This window comes from Lagopus leucura, unplaced genomic scaffold (genome assembly GCF_019238085.1).
Source record: "Lagopus leucura isolate 7727_CA_CO unplaced genomic scaffold, USGS_WTPT01 Super-Scaffold_73, whole genome shotgun sequence".
Lineage (NCBI taxonomy): Eukaryota > Metazoa > Chordata > Aves > Galliformes > Phasianidae > Lagopus > Lagopus leucura.
Window position 1 is genome coordinate 85,795,243 of NW_024962252.1, and position 21,667 is coordinate 85,816,909.

General features: G+C 40.6%; 1 protein-coding gene across 1 annotated transcript in view; it reads right to left on the reverse strand.

Moving 5' to 3' along the window:
• SUSD4 (sushi domain containing 4) overlaps positions 1-21,667 on the reverse strand; it is a 69,600-nt gene that overhangs the window by 47,607 nt on the left and 326 nt on the right. The window contains exon 2 of the mRNA XM_042875117.1: positions 21,493-21,657. Within this exon, the coding sequence (XP_042731051.1) occupies positions 21,493-21,657 (165 nt within the window). The remainder of the gene's footprint in view (positions 1-21,492; positions 21,658-21,667) is intronic.

Below are 21,667 nucleotides of genomic sequence, written 5' to 3' on the forward strand. Positions count from 1 at the left end.
CTGAACTACTTCTGAACTGTTCATGCCATTTTTGAGAAGATGCTTGCCATATAAAGACTTTGCATGTCATTATTCTTAACTATCATCCTTCTAACCAAGAAATCTTGCCAGAGGGGCTTTACTTCACAATCACAAGAACTTAGGTTTTAGATTATTTAGGGTGGAACTGGGATGTTTTCCCTTCTCTTCCTACTTAAGGAGGAAAATGTTGTCAAGCAAATACCAGACTTGTTTTGCTAGATGTCGTGTGGTACTTACCATACTTTCTCAAGATGCTTCTCTTGTATGCTAGGGAACTTCAGTTCTTTCCCATATGCAAAGTAAATATCCTACTGGAACCCATAATGGTAACACTGATTATTTCTGTTATTGCTTTTCTTTCCCATATCTGAAATAACTCTGCATAGGCAACCTGGGTTAAAATATGTGATTGCTCTGAGAAAGAACACAAGTGTCTACAATGGGCTTAGACATAAGCAGGCTGGAAGAATGGCCAGATGAGCAATGCTGACTTTAGCTTTTTGTAACCTGAGGGTCCATGCAATCCAGTGTCCTTTCAACCTCTTCCAGCATGTCACTTACTTTAAGAAAGAAAACTGATGCTTTCCTTTGTGCAACCAACACTCCTCTGGGCAAAAAGGCAAGTATTAAGTATCTGCAAACCCTGACACACTGAACACTGGTATTTGATCAAATCCGTTCAGGCTGATCTGCCAATAAAGCACATCTCCAGTACTCAGGCCTCGCACCTGGGCAAATTATGTTGCTGCTCCAAACACTGATAATACAGGAACACTTCAAATTACATACTGTGAAAAGTAACTTAATTGGGCACAATTATATATTTTGTAAACTTTGTTCTAACGTTTCCAGGAATCCTAAGCTATAAAGGCAGAAAGAAACCAAGCACGGAAAGTTTCAGCCAAACAATTATCATGTTGGAAACAAAGATTCCTAATGAAGCAGCTTTAGCTACAGGTATCACCACCAACTCCACCTTTCCCAATGCATCACAGCCCATCTCATCTACACAGCTGCTCATCACACCTAATACAATCACTGTTATATAACCAGCCCCAGCACACTGCACTTGATATAAATGTTGATGTCATGGTGATTTTGAAAAACAACATTTCTATTAACATGCTACCTCCAGCTCTCCCAGCTGGCTGACTTCAGACTGTCTCCCAAGATGTTCCAGTTCCTCCCTGCGGAGGTTTTTCATGTATCTTAATAATAATTCATAACATTTCTATGGCACCTTTTACTTTGACTCCCACTGACATATTCAGTTGCAACTTTTAGAGCAGCACTAATATTGCTGAAGCTATGATTGCCTTCAGTATTCACTAAGGCAATATTTGCAGGGAAAAGAAATATATTTTGCTGCAGTAATTAAGATATTTATTAAAAATGGACCATCTCACAGGCATGCAAGGCCTTCCTCACGAACTCTGTTTTATTGTCCTTACTACAATTATGAACTGGAAAATACTCATTTAATGGCATGCTGGCCAAATATTCAATTGATTGTGAATATGACCTAACAAGGTTTCTGGAGTTTAAAGTTTGGAAAGATTTTATATTTAGAACCACAATCAAAATCTAATCTTGATCAAACATATTTCCAAACGCCCTTCTCTCCCTCTCAGTTCTACTATCTCCACTGATCTCTTTTCTCTTTGATATATATACAAGTAAGTGCATTACTATTTAAGTTTTATGCAGAAAATTAGAAGGCAAATAAATACATGTCAGAACAAACAAGACACTGTAGATCAATCTAATACAACAGCAGTAAAGAAGAAAATGAGATAAAGTCACTTAGCAGACCATTTCCTGGCATTTATTTTTCCTACTTTCAGCAATCACATGCCTGACATACATTAGCCTACTTCTAGTCACATACACAAAAGGCCAAAATACAGTGAACAAACATCAGCGAATGTGGTCTAAAAAGCATAAACCGAATTTTCCATTTGGCATGGATATAAAATGCTAAAAACTAAAATATCAGTATGCTCAGAGGAGGAGGACATACAGATTTCTTCCACAGCCCCAGCAGCACCTTTCCATCTCCACACACCTCACTTCTACTGCCAAGCGTAGTTCAGCTTCTCATCCCTAACTGGCATCTCTGCTGGCTCTGTGAAAGGTCATGAGGATGGAAAGCGTGATGCAGGCACCTGAGCAAATGAAAAATCCATTTCACATTTGCGAGGTCCTTTAATACCTTTTTAGAAGGCAGAAATCTTTTGTCACTGTTGAACTAAGGTCACTGAATCAGGAGTTTAAAATATAACTATTTTTTTTATCTCTTTGTCCAGATTCAAGGTCTCAAGGCCATCATGGCTTTTATGCAACTATGACGCGCCTCCAACAGAGCAGTCATTTTATTCCTATACAACCAAAACACGGTTGCTGCATGTTCAGAATCAGATATAAGCAGAAATGTCTCAAAAATGTATATATGCATATCAAATCAGTTATTTTGCATCTTAATTCTTAAAACCAGCCACTTCATTTCCCTGTTGCCTGCACTTGAGAGACATTTGATCCTATCTGTGCAATGGAGATGTATGTCTAGGATTGGCTATCAAACAGCTAACTGTAATAGCCAGCATATTCCAATAAAAGCCAGTTCATATGACCTTCTGCATCTTTGTTTTACCAAAGCCAGTAACACTTCTGCTAAGCCATCTGTTTCTATTATGAAAGCAACAACACAAGGACACTGAAGAACGTGAGCTGTGCCTTAACAATTTGGTCCTACTTGCGCCAAGGCAGCATACAGTCATGTTGTGTTTCATAAAGAAAATAATGCAACAAGCCATTCCTAATTTCAGCAGAGGATAGTAGCCAGGCTGTGCTAAAAACACCTATGTCAGTCATAATAGCAGTAACACTGATGATAAGAGTAGTAACAGACCACAGTATCAGGCTATACTAACATCTCTATGACTTTTTATTTTTTAACAGTCACTCCCTTGCTTACATTGCAATATAGGCCTTTAACTCCATACTGAAAGAGTTGCTAAATTGTTTCACCTTGATCAAGCACTATATATTTGCTCTGGAATAAAGTTATAACACATATGAAAAAGGGGAGGAAATGTAGACTACATGCTGCCAAAATAAATATTTCCAAGGAGCTATTTTCAGGCTGGGATCATTCAGGCTCTCAAATATGAGCAAAAAAGTCCACATGAGGACTATGCATACAAATCCTGCTGTATACACCTGAAAATTTCAAATAGAAGGCCTTAGATATTCAGCTGCTTCTTTATGTTAGGAACATACTGCAGCCTCACACTCAGTTTTCCTTGAGTCCATGTCCTTTGGATGTGAGCAGCACATCACAGTCAGTCACCCAGAGCCAGCAGAGAACCCTTGGGGCCAAGAAGCCAATAGAATCCTGGGGTGCACTGTAATGCAATGGACACAAACTGGAACATAGAAAGTCCCATATGAACACAAGGAAAACTTCTTTACTGTGAGGGTGACAGCACTGGAACAGGCTGCCAGAGAGGCTGAGTCTCCTTCTCTGAAGATATTCAAAACCCACCTGGACACCTAACTGTGCAACCTGCTGTAGCTGGGGGTTGGACTCGATAATTTCCAGAGGTCTCTTCCAATCCCTACAGTTCTGTGATCCTGTGACCCCACAACTGCATAAATTCTATATAATGGAGCAAGCCTCATGCACATCTTTTGTCCTTGACCTGGCTGATAGACAAGCCAGATAAGGAAGCCTTTTATGTTGATTTGTGCTATATGACAGAATAACAGGACCATTCAGATTGGAAGAGACCTTCTGATCATCTTGTCCATTGCTCCAGCTAACACAGAGTAAGCTACAGAAGATTGCCAAAGACTATATTCAGTCATGTTTTGAATATCTCCACAAAAGGACAGCTGCTTCCTCGCTAAGCAACATGTTCCAGTACTGGCAACCCTCACAGTCCTGCTCTGCAGAGCTGCTTTAGTCAGTCAACCCCAATCTGACTAGCAGGATTTGTACACATCTGAAAATGAACTCCTTTAAAATGTGTGCCTGCCTAACCTTGGGCTTGGATGCAGATGCACAAACAGTACTTCAGAGCAGGATAGGCAGTGGAATTTTTTACAACTGACTATGAAGTATTGATTCCTCCCAGATATTCATACGTTATCAGAAGAGATAGCTGGTCTCTCTGGTAAAGATAGTTTCACAGGACTCAAGTCTCCTTGTGCATGAGAAGAGAAACTCCCAGTGACTGCCAGTAGGTTTTATTTCTCCTATGAAACAAAACTGATTCTCTACTATGTACATCCATCACTCCAAAACACAGATGAAACTCTTACCGAGCTCTCCTGATTTCCAGCTCCAACCAAGGGAGAAGTCAGTCTTTTAAAAGGTAAATATTTAAAGAATTGGCTACTTTCAGATTGCTTTAACCAAATGCAAGTGGTAGGCAGTCCATTGCAGGCATGTCTTCTTACTTGATATGGACATGGCTTCTATAATCACAAATATTCTTCTGCTCTTAAGTCACTTATAACTTATAGCTACAACAGATGTAGGTGGCAATTCTTTCACAGGGCCCTTACATATAGGACATGATCTCAAAACTTACTGTTATGAAAACAAAATAGAAAATTCACATCATGGTCTAGATTTCTCTAAAGTGATTTTCTCAATAAGAATAAGTAGGAAACACACAAGAAAAATATAGCCATGTTGCACTCTTGTTTAATGAACGACAGAAGAAAGAGTGGATTTATATTGTCAGGCAGATGGCTTTTTTGACAGCTCTAATAGTGGACATGTTGTTTACAGATCAGAAAGATGCACATGGGCAACCAGGTAGAAAACATGAAAGCTGATGTGCCTAGTTCACATCAGTTCTGCAGTTCTCTCTCAATGCAAAATCTGAGTGTGATTAGATCCTCTTCCAGAAGATTGAAGAGAAAGGGTTAGTTTTCAAGAATTGCTTGAATCTGAACTTTTGAGAATGTTTCTAAAGAGCTATTTGCTTTATTTTAGATATCTGATTAACTATTATCTGACTAATATCTCATCAACTCTGTAAGTTTTGCCTGCCAAGGCAGAACTTTCAAGAGTCAAAAATAGAAATTGAATGTCTGGCCAGTTGATTGTAAGACCGAGCTGTTGTATAAAATACAGGATATTAAGGAAATTGTGGCAGAAGACCAGATTCATTTCTTTCTTCAGACTAGAACAGATACACACCCAAACGGTGAGATTATCATTTTCAACATGCTGTATGTATATTGTAGCATTGTCTTTTTGAGACTGTACGATCTTTTGCCTAAGGAGCCTTCCAGTCTGGCAATGCTAATAAATCAGCAAAAAATGATATATCCATCTCAAAACTGAATAAAAGTACAATTTTGTTACAACTATTTCAGTTATTTGTTCCTTCACATTTCAGATAAGAAATCACCGGCCTCCACACTTGAAAGAAACACATAATGCAGGTGGGTTATGAGTGGGTCTCTCAATCACTGTGTCCCAGTGATCCTAGGTGCACAGAGACATCTTAGTGATGTCTGCTGAGAGGTGTTCATCCTTCATACTCGCTTAGGAACAGTCACTTGCTGTGGTGGAGTGAAGATCCACGCTTAAACAAATACAACTTCTCGATTTAAGAAGTCACTGCATCCAGCAAAAGCTTGAGTATATACTGGCATGAAGAGCTGAATAATAAGCAGGTAGAATACAATATTTCACTCCATTCCAGAAACCCTACAAGCTTAAATCTGTAGCAATGTTATTTAACCAACTACTAAATAACTGCAATTTGGCTGTTAAACTTGACATTCGGAGCACGATCCATTAATGGTCTAACGGGAGGTAAAGCCACTCATATTTATCTATTTAGAAACCTTTTTGCCTTAGTTCACTCATCTTGTAGCGTATACGGCATTATCTATTGATGAACAACCTGTGTAACAAGCAGGCATAGTAGAACATTCACTGACAAACCGCCACATTTAGTAACTCCCTGGTTGTAGTTGACTCATTATGCAAGATGAACTTTATATTTAAATACAATGAGTGTGCACAGAATGTATCTCAGCATTTGCTTTGGTGTTGTTTTTTTTTAGGTTTTTTTTTTTTTTGTTTTTTTTTAAATATGTTGTTAAGGGAAAAGTATTCTGCCATACAAACCAAAGACACTAAACACAGTAAGCTACTGTCAGACTTAAAACATGAACTAATTTTTTATAACTGCTATGTTGCATAAATAGACATTTGGAGTCTGTTTAGAAGTTGATTATTTATGTAGCACTTTATAATACACTCATCAGCAACAGTACTATTTTCATGCAAATTTGTACTGAATGTATTTTTAAAATACATGCCTTTTGTCTAATACTCTTATTCAGAGGCGAATGGTTCAGAAGTGCTACTCTGATCAACATCAGTTTTATAAATATAATGGGCCCCATTCAGCTGTGCTACAAGTACAGAGCTGTCAGAATATTCTGTAATTAATATTTCCTGTCTTTGCAGAACACTGAGCAGATGATAACCTGTTAAAGATATTTTAGTGCAGTGGCCAGAAGTCACTCCCCGCTAATGGTGCCATAAGATGCACCTTCCTAAGATGGTGCAAAACCACAGATTTCATCTACATTTACTATAAACTTGGGGAGATCACCTGTGAGAATGAAGTCCTTTGGTTAGACCTGTGGTCTCAGGCACTTCTTTATATGTTAATAACATTGGGTAGTTGGACCAGATGATCATAGAAGTATTTTCCAATCTTAATGATTCGATGATCACAGGATGTCACCTCATTTGTTAGGGCTCAGACCTTTTATGTTAAATGGGAAAATTAATGCTTATGGAAGGAAATCTGGGACCTAAATCAAGCCCACATCGTCATTTTCCTAATAAACTGCAAACATGGTGTAGCTTTCAGAGAGACCAAGATTCTCCTATGCGCAGTTATAAATTACAGTATGAGGTACAGCAGGAAAAAAAAATCATGTTAGGCATTAGTCTACTACAATTCCTAAAATTGGCATTGAGGCAAAGAAACCTGAACTATGTACTAGATATTATATTTTAAAATATTTTCAATGTCAATATTGTATAGCTGGAAGTATACAGCCAAAAAAAAACCTGAAAATTGAATTCTTCTGTTTACTCAATTGTGACGTTTTGCTTCTGATGCAGCCAAAAGCATAATGGTCTTTATATTCAGAAACTACATAGGAGAGGCCACAGCAGCAGCCTTGTGTGACAATTGGCTGTCAATGTAAAACTGTCAGGGACAGGAGAGCAGTGCAGTCTCTTGGCCCATTCGGTCCCGGTTTTCCGTTCCAAACTGACGATAATTATTGGTAATTGTCAGTGACTTGGGACTATGAGACAGATAGGTATTCCATGAGAGGACAGTAAAAGAAAGCATTCAGAAGAAAGCAGCTGTAGGTTTAGAGCTAACAAGTGCTGACCTGCTGAAGGGATCGATGAACATAGAAATCCCAGCGGCTCTCAGCCTGCTTTTTAATATACACCAATTCGATATTCATTTCTGATTTTATTACAAGTGAACTTTTCAAACTCCTGCTCCTATTTCTGGCCGCATAACTTTGCATTCTGTATTACACATGTATAAAGAGCAAGATAATCGTGTAAAATTTTCTGCTCAAGCAACTGAGTAAGCAATGGGCCTTCCCATATGTGTAAATGCATATGAGTGAGCTCTCCTCCATACTAACATTTTGGTTTGACAGTGGCTAGTTCTGTGGGCAAGCCATCAGAAGACAGCTTGAAGCACAGCAAGGAAACCTGTCCCATCTGCAAAATGGAATTGATCATGAGTTGTCAACAGAGACTGAGCTCACAAAGAGCTTGAATCTCACAATGCAGTAGTGTCTAAAAGGCCAGGCTGCTAAAGAAAATCCCATAAATAAAGCCATTTCTCATCTCAGTATTACATCCTTTATTCAAATGTCTAACACAGAAAAAAGCAGGCAAAAAATGCAGCTGTCCAAAATCTTTACCATCTGATCTGTAACTCAATGACCACTATTAAAACCCAGGACTCCTTCAGCAACCAGCCTTACGCATCAGTCATGCTATCTGTTTTTTCCTGCCAGCTCAGGCTTTTGTGTCTGAATGGAGTATTGCAGTTGACACCATTTCTTTTCTCTGAAGAACAGAGAAAGCAGAAGTCCTCTGAATTTTGCTTCTCTGACTGCTCAGAGGATCTGAGAAAGCAGCAAGAGCAGGTGGGCAAGGCAGTGTGTGCAAACATACCTCTGACCCCATCAAGTCACTCAATAAAGGATGTAGAAGGGACACTCCAGCTGTTAGATTCCCTAAGGTATCAGATAATACATACATTTTTCTACCTCAGAAATTTTTGTTTTCATATATTTAGCCTAAAATGAGAACATCTGTGGGGCTTCTGGCATTGACAGCAGTCTCTGTACACTAGATCACAGTTGATTACCCTCCAGACAAGGGCTTGGATTATGGTGTGACTCTAGAGCTGTCCTATTCAGCGACTAAAAAATGCTGCAGTTTGCATGGGGAGGATACAAATGATCTCTGTTCCATCGTGGCACTTTATTTCCTGAGCCTGGATATCTCCTGACAAGAAAAAGGATTTGCATCCCAGCAGCATTCAACACCTACAGACCCTGACATATTTAGCAAGAGGTACAGTGATTCAGCACACGGAAGAAGGATTAAAAATAGTGTCGTGGCTAAATTGCCTCCACAGTGCCTCTAAACACTGACAACCTCGAAGCAGCCACTTAAGATACCTGAAAACTATCTGCAATTGCAATTGCATGTCCACAAGCAAAGGTCACGAAACATCCTCCAGACATGAATGCAACAAGCAAAGAGCCAATAATAATCAGACAGAAGAGCCTGATGGTAGTTACTGAACAAAATCATGCTTCTTTTTCTATGCACTGCAGCTTTAAAGAGGAACGAGTGAAAAAAAGCAAGAAGATTGAAGCGCATCGTAAGCTTAGCAGCACCACTGTGCTTCAGGATACCACAGAACAGCTACAGAAAAGCTCAGATATACAGAGACTGAATCTGATTTCACTATCTGCAATAAATGTGTTTGCTTTGGGATAAAACATCTATAATCAATACTGAAGGAATGCCAGACAGTGCCACTCCTTCTTGAGTGACTGATCAAGAAATAATTCATCTCCATGCAAAGCTTACCCTTGTGCATCTGCCAAGGTCAGTGCCACTCTGGGTTATCGGCTGCTCTAAGTGCTGGCTGACTTCAAACTGCCTAGAGCAAGCTTTAAACTTACATATCCCACATCTTTGACAAAATGTCTGTGTCTTGCTTTATCTAAGTTTGCAGTCCCCTGATAATGCAAGGCACGTTCTTCCCCTGTATTCCATATTCTCTGCCCTTTATCTGAGCCCTTGTTGGCTCAGATAAATCTCCCATATGTAGCAGAGTGAGGCTCGATTATGGAGAACATACGAGTATCACTCAACTGACATTCATCATCGTATGTCTTTCTTAAGAAATAATTCAAATTAGATTTAAACACTGTTAAAGTTGGGGTTTTCTTATCATTTATTTTTTCCCAAGAAAAGATTTCTGTATGTGCCATTTCCCACTGTGATTTAAAAGGAAAGTAAATCTTTTCTTCACTTTCATGTACGTGCATGCAGTAATCTCCTTATCAAATATGCTGCATAGCCACTATGAGCTACTATCTAAGACCTAAAACCCATGTAATCTGAACGAAGCTTTTTGCTTTGGTCATCCTATTAGCAAGTATCCAAAAGGCAGCAGCACCTCACCAGTCTGCCCTATCCCTCAGAGCAGCTCAGGATTTGAGTTCTCCTCCACTCACAATAAAATCAGTTACCTTTTCTATTTTGAAGTGCTTCCAGCAACAGTTCAAGTCCCAGAGAGTGTAAGCAAGGATCCTTGCCACACAAGAACTCAAGGAATGAGGCTGCTAAGAAATTGAAGAGTTGTGTAGCATCTTGCACAAGTCTGACTGAAAACAGAAACATGAAAGTTAAACCTCTCAGTAAGACCAGTTTGTTCAACAAAAGACACAACTGGTAAGGAAAGATGAACCTTTGCTCCACTGCCTCCCCTTCAGAGCTAAAAATAATAGTGAGTCATGCCAGCAGCAGTGTTGCTGTTTAGCTTTACAAATTCGGGTCATCAGGCTTACATGTACAGAACGATTCTCTTCCTGCCACACATGAAATGATAGTAAGAACATCACCACACAGTAAGTGGGCTCCTTGGTTTCAAAACTCAATGCATAGTTCAAAAATAAACAAAATTAATGCAGTCAAGTCCAATATGGGGGTCAATAATGAAATTACTACTACTACTGGGAAGGAAAGAGAAGCTACACTTAAACCTCTGCACAGCACAAACTTTGAACCCTATGTTCACCAATTACTACAGATAGCCTGCTTTTTTTTTTTCTTTTTTTTTTTCTTTTTTTTTTTCTTTTTTTTATATTAGAGATCAAGTAAAATGATTACAGAGTGTTTGTGAAGAACTGTTTTGAAAGCCAGTTGATCTAGACAGACAGACTAGATGATCTGTAGAAGGCTGCAAGGGTGTCAAGTTATAAAAGAAACATATTAAACGTTTTTAAAGTGCCTTGTAACTTCCCAGAGAATCTCCAGAAAAAGGCACCCATCCAACCATTCATTTTATTTTCAGTCAAGTACTTTTGAAAATGGGCAGGGGAGGAAATAACTCTGGGCTTACAAGGCTCTATGGGAAAAGGACAAGAATGAGTGATCTTCAGATGCTAAAAGGAGAGTCTGTATAGCCTATGAAAATAGTAGAGAAGGTACTACAGAATTTCTGAAGCTTGCTTCTTCAAATGAGCATAATGAAGAAGCCAAGGGCAGGAGTTCCTGAAAGAAAAATTCGTGGCCCCAGAGCTGGGAGACAGCTGGACAAATGGGAAATGCTGGACTTAAAGGCATTCCTTCTACCAGTATATACAAAATGCTGGTTAAAATGGAAGTCAGCATCCTCCAACCAGCTTCAGGCATTTCACAGTTAGGTCTACTGACAGAGTATGGGATCAGACAAGACAGAAAAAAGATGGGCAGATTTCACCCACCTGCCCAGCAACAGAAAATTTCACCAGATGGGAGCACAGACTCAGACTCAGTGTGGTAATGTGGTACCATGACAGACAGCCTCCCATGGAGCACATCAGACAGCAAAGCACCTGAACCTCCCAGCTGGGCTGGCAGAAATGCCCATCTACACCAGACAGATGTCTCTGAGCCACATCTGGACTCTTATTGTAGAACAATTTCATAAGGTCAAACCTCTTCATCTCATACAATCTCCGGTCATCTCTACCTCTTCAACTGTCATGGTCAAGCATAAGAGACAAAGAGACAAAGATCCCTTGTAGGTACTGGTAGTGATGCTGGCTGATCAGAGCCTGAAGGACTGTTTCTGAGGGAAAAAGGAAATTCACAGAAGAAATGGAAACTTGATAAACAGGAAAACCCCCATATCATCTATTTCCACAGAAGTTCAGATCAGGGAAAAAACAGCAAATGGTATTTCCAAGGTAGCAAATAGCAGCATCACATCAATATCCTCAGTAAGTTGCCATTCTTGTTGGTTCCTGAAACTCTGCAGCTCCTCATGCTGCTTCAGTTCTGTAGATTTTATGATAACAGAATCACCTGACTGCAGAGACAAAAAAAAAATCAGCATACAGAGAAGATTTTCTTCTAAGTGTATCTCTGTATACAGTATCAAAGGACTTTTTTCTCTATTAAAACTACCAAGGAATTAAATAGATTCAACCACATCAAAAATTGACCTTAAGCATCAAGTGTCAAGGTGAATACAAAGTTGTATCATTGTTTCCTCAGAAGAAATAATTAATCAGACTTCAGATTGAACAAATAACAACCTTCTTTGAAGGTCTGCATTTTCAAATCAGTTTTAAACAGGCCAGAAAGGCCAATGGAATGAATCATTTACCTGAGATACTAATGCACTGGAGTGAAATCTTTTTAGCTGACATAATTTTGAGCTCCTTTAAATAAGCACTCCCTTATATTTTTATAATCTCATAATGCTGACATTCTAAAAAAAAAAAAAAAAAAAAAAAAAACCCTAAACATTTTACATATAATTTTTCACTGTTTTATCGAGTGAAATTCCATCCAAGTGATAAACTTGCCCTGTGTTCACACTAGCTTTATGAACCACACAGACCTACTTGTTCTAAGGATAAGGTTTTGAAGAGGCTGGAGGTTGAAGAGGTCTGCTTGGTTGGAAAAAAACAAGAGAACTTTCACGCAAGCAGAACCAGAGTTGAAAAATTTGCCTTTTAGTAGCATCCAGGAAAGACACCTCGCAACAGGACAAGGCCACTGCAAAAAGATATTTTTCAGCCTGGTTTTGACAAAATCCCTCTCCCCACAATGAATGTAGTTTATCTGACGGATTTACTTTTAAAATGGTATATATTTGAGGAATGTACTCTTTACTGTTACTGTATATATATAAAATAAAAAATGAAATAGAATCTAAATACGCTCAACAGTATTCTGTTTTTCATCCCTCACATGAATCCAATATTCTCCTAAAGGGAAGCACTAAAGGCAACAGCCATCCATTTTTCAGCGTGAAAAGAAACCTTGCTGTAAGAAGCTGCATAAGACTCTCAAAATAACTGTCCATGAGAGTAGTATATATTTTTACCATTTCTCTGCTGGGTCTTGGGGTTTTTTGTTTGTTTGTTTGTTTTTTGAGATCCTTACTCATCTCCAGCAGATATCTAGGCATCAGCTAGCTATCTGCATGTAAGATTGATGTGGGCACACTCTAATGCATTAACGCATGACTGTATGTGAAGACAGTTACATGCCCCTCCTTACTAACAACGTTGTCCCATGAGTCTGCATGCCCTTTCCTGCCTTTGTTTCCGCTACGCTTCTTACAGCCAATGTGCAGAGTGGAGCATCCCATGATGACCCCATTTCAAGAAGGTCATCGATATAACGGAGCTGGGCTTCCTCTGCTCACATATGCTTATCTTGGTTGGTGAACACTTGTACTGGGATTTTCACTTTGGGCTAAGGTATCCAAGCATCTGCAAATCACCTTGGTCTTGACAAAATAAGTACTAGAGAGTACCCTCTTGTGCTGGTCTCTAAGACATACATGCTGGATGAGGGCATCCGTAACAGATAAACAACAGGTTACGAGCAGGGGAGGTCTCTGCTGTATCTGAAAGATGGACTCTGTGATTTGAGTAATCATTCTTCAAAAAGGGAAGAGGATAAGGCCTGAAAAATTCTCCCCACTCTTTGGAATGTGGACCATACAAGGTGAGGAAGAGTTTTAAAGTGTGGGTATTACACTGGGACAGGTATCTGAATACTGTCAGAAGGCCACACTACAGTGGAATATTCTCATTTTTACCACTACTCATAACAGCACCATTTTATCTTAATTCTTTCAAGATTGTTGCTAAGCTAGTAATTGCAATCAGGATATTTTACAAGTCCAATTTACAGGAGACCAAATTATTTATTATTTATTTTCAGTTCTAAGTGGATCATTTGTGTTTTCTCTGAGTAGAAAATATCTCTAAAAATGTCAACTGTTTATCTAAGTAGAGCAATACAGAAAAATGACTGCCTCACAAGCACCCGTGATTTTCAGAATACAAATCATTGCTACACAAACACAGTAATAACACGTAGGCTTATACATGGCATTAGAAACAGATGAAAGACATACTCCTCGCTGTGAAGTTCTTACAGCTAAAAGATCCAATTTCCTCAAGCAAGAAGTCTTCTCAGTTTCAATCCCCACACCATCACAGTCCTTTATTAATTCAGTTCTGCATGTTGTTTTAAATGGCTCAGATTTATCTTTCAGCCTAAGAAAGACATGATTTCCCACACATTGTCTAATATTCTCAATCCACCACAGCCTGTGCCTCGCAGAGTGCTGAAAGACACAGTCTTCCTGGATAGCCACCACCAGTGCTCTTTTTACTGAGTGTAGGAACTTAGGCACAGAACCAGGTCAGCTATAAGTAGCTGGTCCTTAAACCTCTCATTAAAATTGTTTGTTTGCAAATACAGATGGAAGTCTTAAATAACTGACTTGCTTTTGTGTGGATCTCATCGACTGCCGTGGGCCATTCAGTACCTAAAATTTCACTCAACTCTACTGAAGTAAAATACAAATTCACTCTGGTGCAATTTAGTGTGAGATTAACCACACTGTTTGCACTGTGAACAAGTACAAATGATTGGTCTCATATCCTGAAAGATAACATAAACAGGCATTTTTTAAAGGAGGCTCCCAGATTTATTCCTCATTCTTTACAATAGTGGCTTTGGAAAATCCTTGTAATTCCCTCCAAACTAGCAAGGCTGCTAGTTTGATGGCTGCTGATGAGATATCGGATCTAGTGTTAAATACAAACTTTGCTGCCACTTTAACTAAACCAGAAAAATGTAAGTTAAACCATGAAGAACCATGCCAACTCCTTCTGCATCAACAGCAGTATAAGAATGTAGGGTACAAAGTAAGTCTTAGCTCTTGGACTGTTGACTAATAGCTAGTTTTTCAGAGACATTTTGCTGGATAGGGGCAGTCAGGGTTCTTCCACTCCTGATCAAGGGAAGCAGCAGCACTCAGGACAGCCAAAGACACAGCACTGGCATGCCAGCAGAGGGTATCAGAAAAAAAGAGGTATCAGAAAAAACCTCTTAGTGGTTGAGAAATTAAAAAACTCACAGATAATCAGGGAAACTGTAGAGTTTCCAACAAAAAATCTTGAGTTACTTCACTGACATACATCCAAGAGTCCTCCCAGGAGCTGAAAGATGAGCCACAAGTGCTTCTGAGGTCTCTTCCAGTCCCATTTCTATAAATCTGTTGTCAAACTCATTGTCCTACTTATCTCCAGAATCACAGAAATGACTTTTTAGGGCATTTTGGTTTTTTGTTTCTTTTTTTTTTTTTTTTTTTTTTTTACTGTGTGCATTCACAAGTGCTAATGACAGAAGTGAGAAGAGTACACCTACATTACCGGCTTCTACTTCTGTCCATCTTCTCCTCTCTCCCAGCATGTACAGGGTCTTTTCTCTTGAACCTGTGTAGTGCTCTTCAGTCTTCTGACAGATCAACAACTACATGTGCTGGCATTCTGCACTACCAAAAAAGATCTGAAGGCTTTTGCTTCCAACCTCTTCTTTTTAGGTTGTTCTTCAGGACTCAGGACTGAGAGTCCAGCAAAACAGCAATTCTCTTGATTCATGGTTGTATTGTGTTCTGCTTATTTTCCTTTGGTGGTGCACAAAGGTGTATTTTTAGGACACTATCTCACGATCCCCTTGATAATCCAACTTCTAAATAATCTAATCGTTAGCAACCTAACCTATTTTCTTCTTCAGCCCATTGTAAGCTTTGTCTCCTCTTTTCAGTTTCCAAGCAAGTCCAACCTTTTAAAGATTTTGTACATTTTTACTGTGCACAGAATTGAATTTTACTTAGAAGTTCTGTTGCACCCTTTCCTGGTCCTGCTTCTCATCTCCACATTTCATACAACTTCACCACCTGCAGTCAGAGATTTCTTGCTGCAATCAGCAGGGAATCAGTCACTGTATCTATTTTATCCATCTATGTACTCTACATTATAACTTACGTTTTCATGAGTAAACAGGGCTTTGTGGTCATGCAGCGCTCCTGTCTAACAGCAGAAGTATGGTAGAACTATTTTAAAGATGCATGTAATGCTTTTCTAATGTTCTTCCTTGTAAACTATCATCATGAACCATATGATCCAGAAAGATAAAAATATCATTCCCATTAACACGTGCTTTTCACTTTGAGAAACTGCACGATACAACTTTTCAACGCTCGACCCTAACTTACATTTTTGTATTATTTTTTTGTTATTATTTGGAGGAGATGCCTTCAGGGTCTGGAAAAAATGCCGTGTGCTATCTCAGACATAAAGGAATAAGGCAAATAAACTGCACTGGAAAAACTGCCTTTGTGATTTGCTTAAGTAGCAGTTTAGGAAATCCGTTGCTCGTTTCAGTCAGAGGAGAGTCACAATCAAAAATTCCTACTGTAACGGCTGTGCCATACAAATGGGGATTAAGAATTTCCCCAAGTTCTATTTATAAAAGAAAGTGCTAGGCTAAGATCCAGAGGATCTGCCAATCTATAGAAGGATTTGTTTCTTATGTGAAATCTTTCCAATGAGCAGAAGATCAGCCCAGTATGAGCACCACACAGTTCGGAAATTGACATGAGCAGGTAAAAGGCCATGTGAGTCAAGGGCGACCCATTGGGAGCATGAAGGCATGTGCTGTGCCAGCAGGTGCTCAGTATGTGCAGATGGCATCCAACTCTTCCACTGGCCTCAATACACAGAGAAAAAAAACACCCCAATTCAGGCAAATCCCACATACATCCCAGATGCTGGCAGTATAAGACAGTCAGAAAATAAAAACGTGTATGTTGACAATTGCTATGATGCACGGCTCCACTATGAAAACTAGTCGATATGCGGCTTGAAATTTGCTTCATTATGCTCTGCTTGTGCCAAGTCAAAGAAAGGGGCTGGGGGGAAGATGTAAAACCATGCAAGGAGGTTTGTTTTGCAGTTAAATTGGTGAATTTGGAATGGTACATACACCTTCAGCCCCCTTACTAGATAAGCAAAGCTAATTTTTACACTTGCTGAATCCAGTTGTACACACTACATCACTTAATCCCTCAAGCTCATTTTCTGACCAATGTATGTTGGCCACTTGATGCAGCTCAGTTTTTCTTTCATATTAGCACTCACATGTAGCAAATGTGAACTTGGGCACTGATTGATTGTCCTTTTCATGTCTAAAACCTCATAGAAGAGCACAGCACAAGTGTAATGCTTTCTACTTTTTAAGTAATGCGCGTTTCCTTGAAAAAGAATTACTTTCAACCAGAAGTAGGTAATCAGAAAAAAACTGAAGCATGTGACCCATGTTATAAAAAAAATTAAATCCATAAAAAGCCCTATATGACAACAACAAAGAAAGATAACTTCTTCCTAATCTTCATATATTTGTAAGACTGTTTAATTAATAATCAACACTACAAAAAAAAAAAAAAAAAAAAAAAAAAGTAAAAAGTGTTAAAGAACCATTCACTGTGGTAAACTTATACTTTGTCAAAATTCATATTTCTCACTCCTGTCACAGGTTCTTCAACCGTCACATAACATGTCTGTGAAGTAAATCACTTATCTACTTTATGGATGAGAAAAATCAAACTAAGATAAATAAGTAATTTTTCTAAAGCTATAATCATCCATAATACAGAGATCATGATACAGATTCTTGTGATTCTGGAAACAAGAAAGCAGATGGAGAAGCTAACCTCAGCCCCCATATCCCATGGTAAATGAGGGCCATACCTCCATATTGCAGGGTGCTAATACCCACATCTTGCACGGCTGCAGGTGGGAAGATGTGCCACTACAACAGATGATGATCTCTCGTCCTCAGGTGTTGCTGACCTTGCCACTTGGATACAAAATGGACACAAAATGGAACTGAAATGTCAATTTCAGCCTAAAGAAAAGAAGGGGAGCTGCATGGGGCAGGTACAGGTCCAGAAATGATATTGCACAAGGACGTGAGAAATCTGTTCCTTGCAAAATATCCAGATCTTCCAGTGAGCTGGAGGTTAAGACCAATGCTGCAACCTATCTGACGATTTTGCAAAACGTGCAGACAATTCTAGGCTAAAATGACTGTTTTGCTTGACAAGTGATGCAGACACTGAAAGAGAGTGAGTAAAATATATTAACTACAGACCTAGAGAGTTTATCAGGAAGCATTCTGGCTTTTCAGAACACAGTTTTTATACATAATGCCAAAAGTTTATGTAAAGCAGAAACAGGGAATCTTCGGCTGTTTTCTTTTGCTGAAAGCAACTGCAGGTAAGCAAAAAGTAAGCTCTAGTGTGGGTCTGCATCACTACCACACAAAAAATCTGTCTTATTCCAAGGAAATAAGTCTACCACTCTTAGAAAGCCAACAGATCTGGTTTTGGTAGCCGCAACATCCAAAGGCAAGCAGAACCAAGACTCCAATGCAATGCATGAAAACCACAAAGCTGTAACAACTCAGCTTTAGTCTGGGAAAAAAAAAAAAAAACTACTTTGTATCACCGGTGTTCAATGTAATGTTTAAAGGCTACGCAACACGTTGGCTTTGTTTGCCACTCTGCACGATGCCGCGTGCCTCCCATCTTAAAAGCACCCACTGATGAGAAGGGATGCTGCCTGCAGAGCACACACCCAGGGGAACTCAACAACTGGATTACAACACCCAAAAAGCAGCAGTTCACCCAGCCCCAACACCCAGCCATGGGCAGGGCGGCCCCTCTCCAGCTCAGGCTGCCCAGGGCCATCCAACCTGGCCTGGAGCTCCTCCAGGGATGGGGCACTACAGCTTCTCTGGGCAGCAGTGCCGATGCCTCACCAACCTCTGAATTAAGAATTTATTCCTAATTTCTTCATAATGATAGCAAGGGTACCCTGGAGACTGCTTCAAAGACAGGCGCAGATGTTTTAAGAATGAGATCAAACAAGCATCTGCCCAGAAGGGCACTATCATGCCTTGGGACGAAGCCTGGTGACAGCCCAAGGCCTGCTCCATGCCTACAGAGATGCAACCCCCTTGGGTGATGCAGCCCTGATCCTCCCCATGGGCCCTGCAGGAGATCAGTGCTGCAGGACAACACCGATTTAGGAAAATAAAGCCTACCATTAATAGCCCTCCCAGTCTGTTCCCACTTTCTTCTTTTCTTTCTTTTTTCCTTCACTACAGAATTACGGCAAAAAAGCAAGATAAACAAAGATGATGAGATGAAAGCCACAAGCTAGAGTATGAGAGATTTACTTTATCCTCAGTGTCAGCAAACTTAAATACATCTGGGAGGAATCAGGCATATTGACATATGAAAGGTTTGTTCATCTGAGTTCACTTCTATAGCAAATTTTCTGCTAGATCCTCTTGGAGAAAGTCAGAATGTAATAAACAGAGTTATTCTCTGTAGGGTTATTGACAAGAAAAAGAAGAGTCATAAGTAGTATTGATTTGGGGTGAAATGGTAGAACGCGACAATCAATAGGGCTTAGTCAGACAGAAAATAGACGGAGTCATGCAAGTCATGACAGTTGTTACAGGAGCCAAATTCTCCAATCAGACAAAGACAGGAGGAAGCTATAACTGGGATCCAAATGTAAGCAGTGGATGGATTTATAGAAAAAAGCTACACCATTCATTTTTGTTATTAATATGCAAGATGTTTTTTATTTTAGCATATTGCCAGTGCTGTTTTTCTAAAGCTTTTGAAAGAAATTTTTTCCACCTCCATAGTATTTTCATTAAATGTCATCGAGGCTCTTTTCAAATCTCTGCAAGAAGTATGATTATCCTTATTTAACAGATAATGGGAAGATATAAAGAGACTGGGGCCACATTTTCCAAAGCAGTCAATAGTGCCGTGCGGCTTGTATCTGCATACACAAGCCCATAGAACACAAGTCCTGAAAAAACAACAGAGGCAAAGGTCCAAGGAAGCCACAGCTTTGGTTGGTGACAGTGAGTGCTTGGAAGTTCTCAAACTCTGGGTCACAGGCTGAGGAGCCAGAGCTGAGCCAGGGAGCCATGCGAGCAAAGCAAGCTTGCTCACAGGTACAACAGGGCATAAAATAAGAAGAATCCTAATGTGCAGCTCTCTGTTCTAATTACAAAAGTCATTATTTTACCACTCAGATGATTCAGGGTGAAAAAACACCCCGAACTATCATATATTCTATCACATGAAAGATCTGTGCACTTACAGGTATTTATATAGCGCATAACTTCCCAGTACAACCCCGCAGAAAATAACAGCAGTAATAACTCAGAAAGAGCAATGAATCTTTCCAAATGGTTATTTTAGCCATGCACAAGCATTTAGTGTATAACCTTTCCCTAGACTCTGGGCAAGATTTTAGTCTTGAAAGATCCTAAAACACCTTACGAATGCAATTTGATACAGAATCAGCCACATTGCCAAGGTGAACGGCAGCAGTGTTAATAACAATCAGCATCACGGAAGAATTTATAGCAGGCTGTGATGAAAACTACTACATCCAAGGGAGACATAAACTGCATCTTGAGGAACCTCTTGTGCTGCTCAGCCAACTAAATGCTGACAAGCAAACTGCAGTATGCACACAGCTCTGAGGAGAAGGGGGTCCTTGGGCCACCCTGTTTTATAAATGGAGCCACAAAAAGGAAGTCAGGAAATGACAGGAGCTCACCCGACTGCAATTGCGAGGGATGCACAAGAGTGGCATCACCACACTGGAAGGCGAGCTGGCCAGGAAACCATGGGAAATACAGGAGCAAAAAATGCTACTGATTTCTAAAGAGGGGTTCTCGGAGACTGCAACAGTTTAAAGGCTTGTTTAGCTGGAATCGCATTTGCAGTCATGGGATTTCTATTGGAAATGGCATTACAGTCCTGAGAGAAAATTACAACCAAATCACATCAGAAGGACGATGGACAGGGCGACCTCTCCAGGTCCTCATCAGACATATTTCAGCAATTCTATGGTCAGAGGCAGAAAATGCTTCAGGATCGGAGCTGCTGGGACTTAGGTATTCCAAACATTTTGGCACGACTCTTTGGCATGAGAAGAAGCCCGTGCAATTTTTGTATCAAACTGTGCCTGCCATTAGCGATGTGATTCAATCACGAGCTGCCTTGTTCCCCCAGTACAAAAATATATCACCAAGCCAGAGTGGAAATGGGAAGCTGCTCTCTTTATCACAGCTAAGTTCGTTCTGCAGCGAAGCAGTTTACTTTAAGACTTTTCCCACAATCCAAGTCTAATTACAGAATCGGTTTCAAGCAATTTGGTAATTAAATGTACCTGCTCAAAATATCTCAGAGGCTCAATAGTTTGAAACGATAGCGTAAAAATATAATTAAAATGAAAAAGGCCAACTACGACTCGGTCCTTCCTCCAGGAGGAGAGCGCTGAAGGACGTTCCAAGCGTTTCTTTTTAGACCCAAATCACCTTCTCCCACCCCGCGTTTCCGCTCGGGGACCGGCACTGAGAGTGATCAGGGGATGTCCGAGCGGCACCGGGCTGGGGGAAGGCTATTTAAAATAATCGTGCTAAAATAATAACGGAATCGCGCCGTACCCACGCGGGGCTCCGCTCCCCATCAGGGACCCGGCTGAGGCTGCCTTCTCCCGGGGGGCGCACGCGGGGCGACCCGAAGGGGGGATTCCCCGTTCCACTCCCCTCGGGGCCGCACTGGGAGGAAGTTTCCCAGCTCCTCGCTCCCTCCCCCCCTCTCCGCTGCCGGGACTAGGGGAGCCTTCGCGGGGCAGGGGTCGGCTCAGCCCGGCTGCCGGGCAGAGCGGGGGCCGCCGCCGTTCACTCACCGCCCGCCGCCGGCCCCGGGCCGAGGCTCAGCGCCAGCCGCAGCCAGAGCGCGGCGGCCAGCGCCCGCCGCCTCGCCGCCGGGAGGGCACCGCCGCCGCTCGCCTGCTTGCCATGACACATCTTCTGCCCGCCGCGGGCATCCGGGGCGCCGCCGCCGCCGCCGCCTGCAACGAG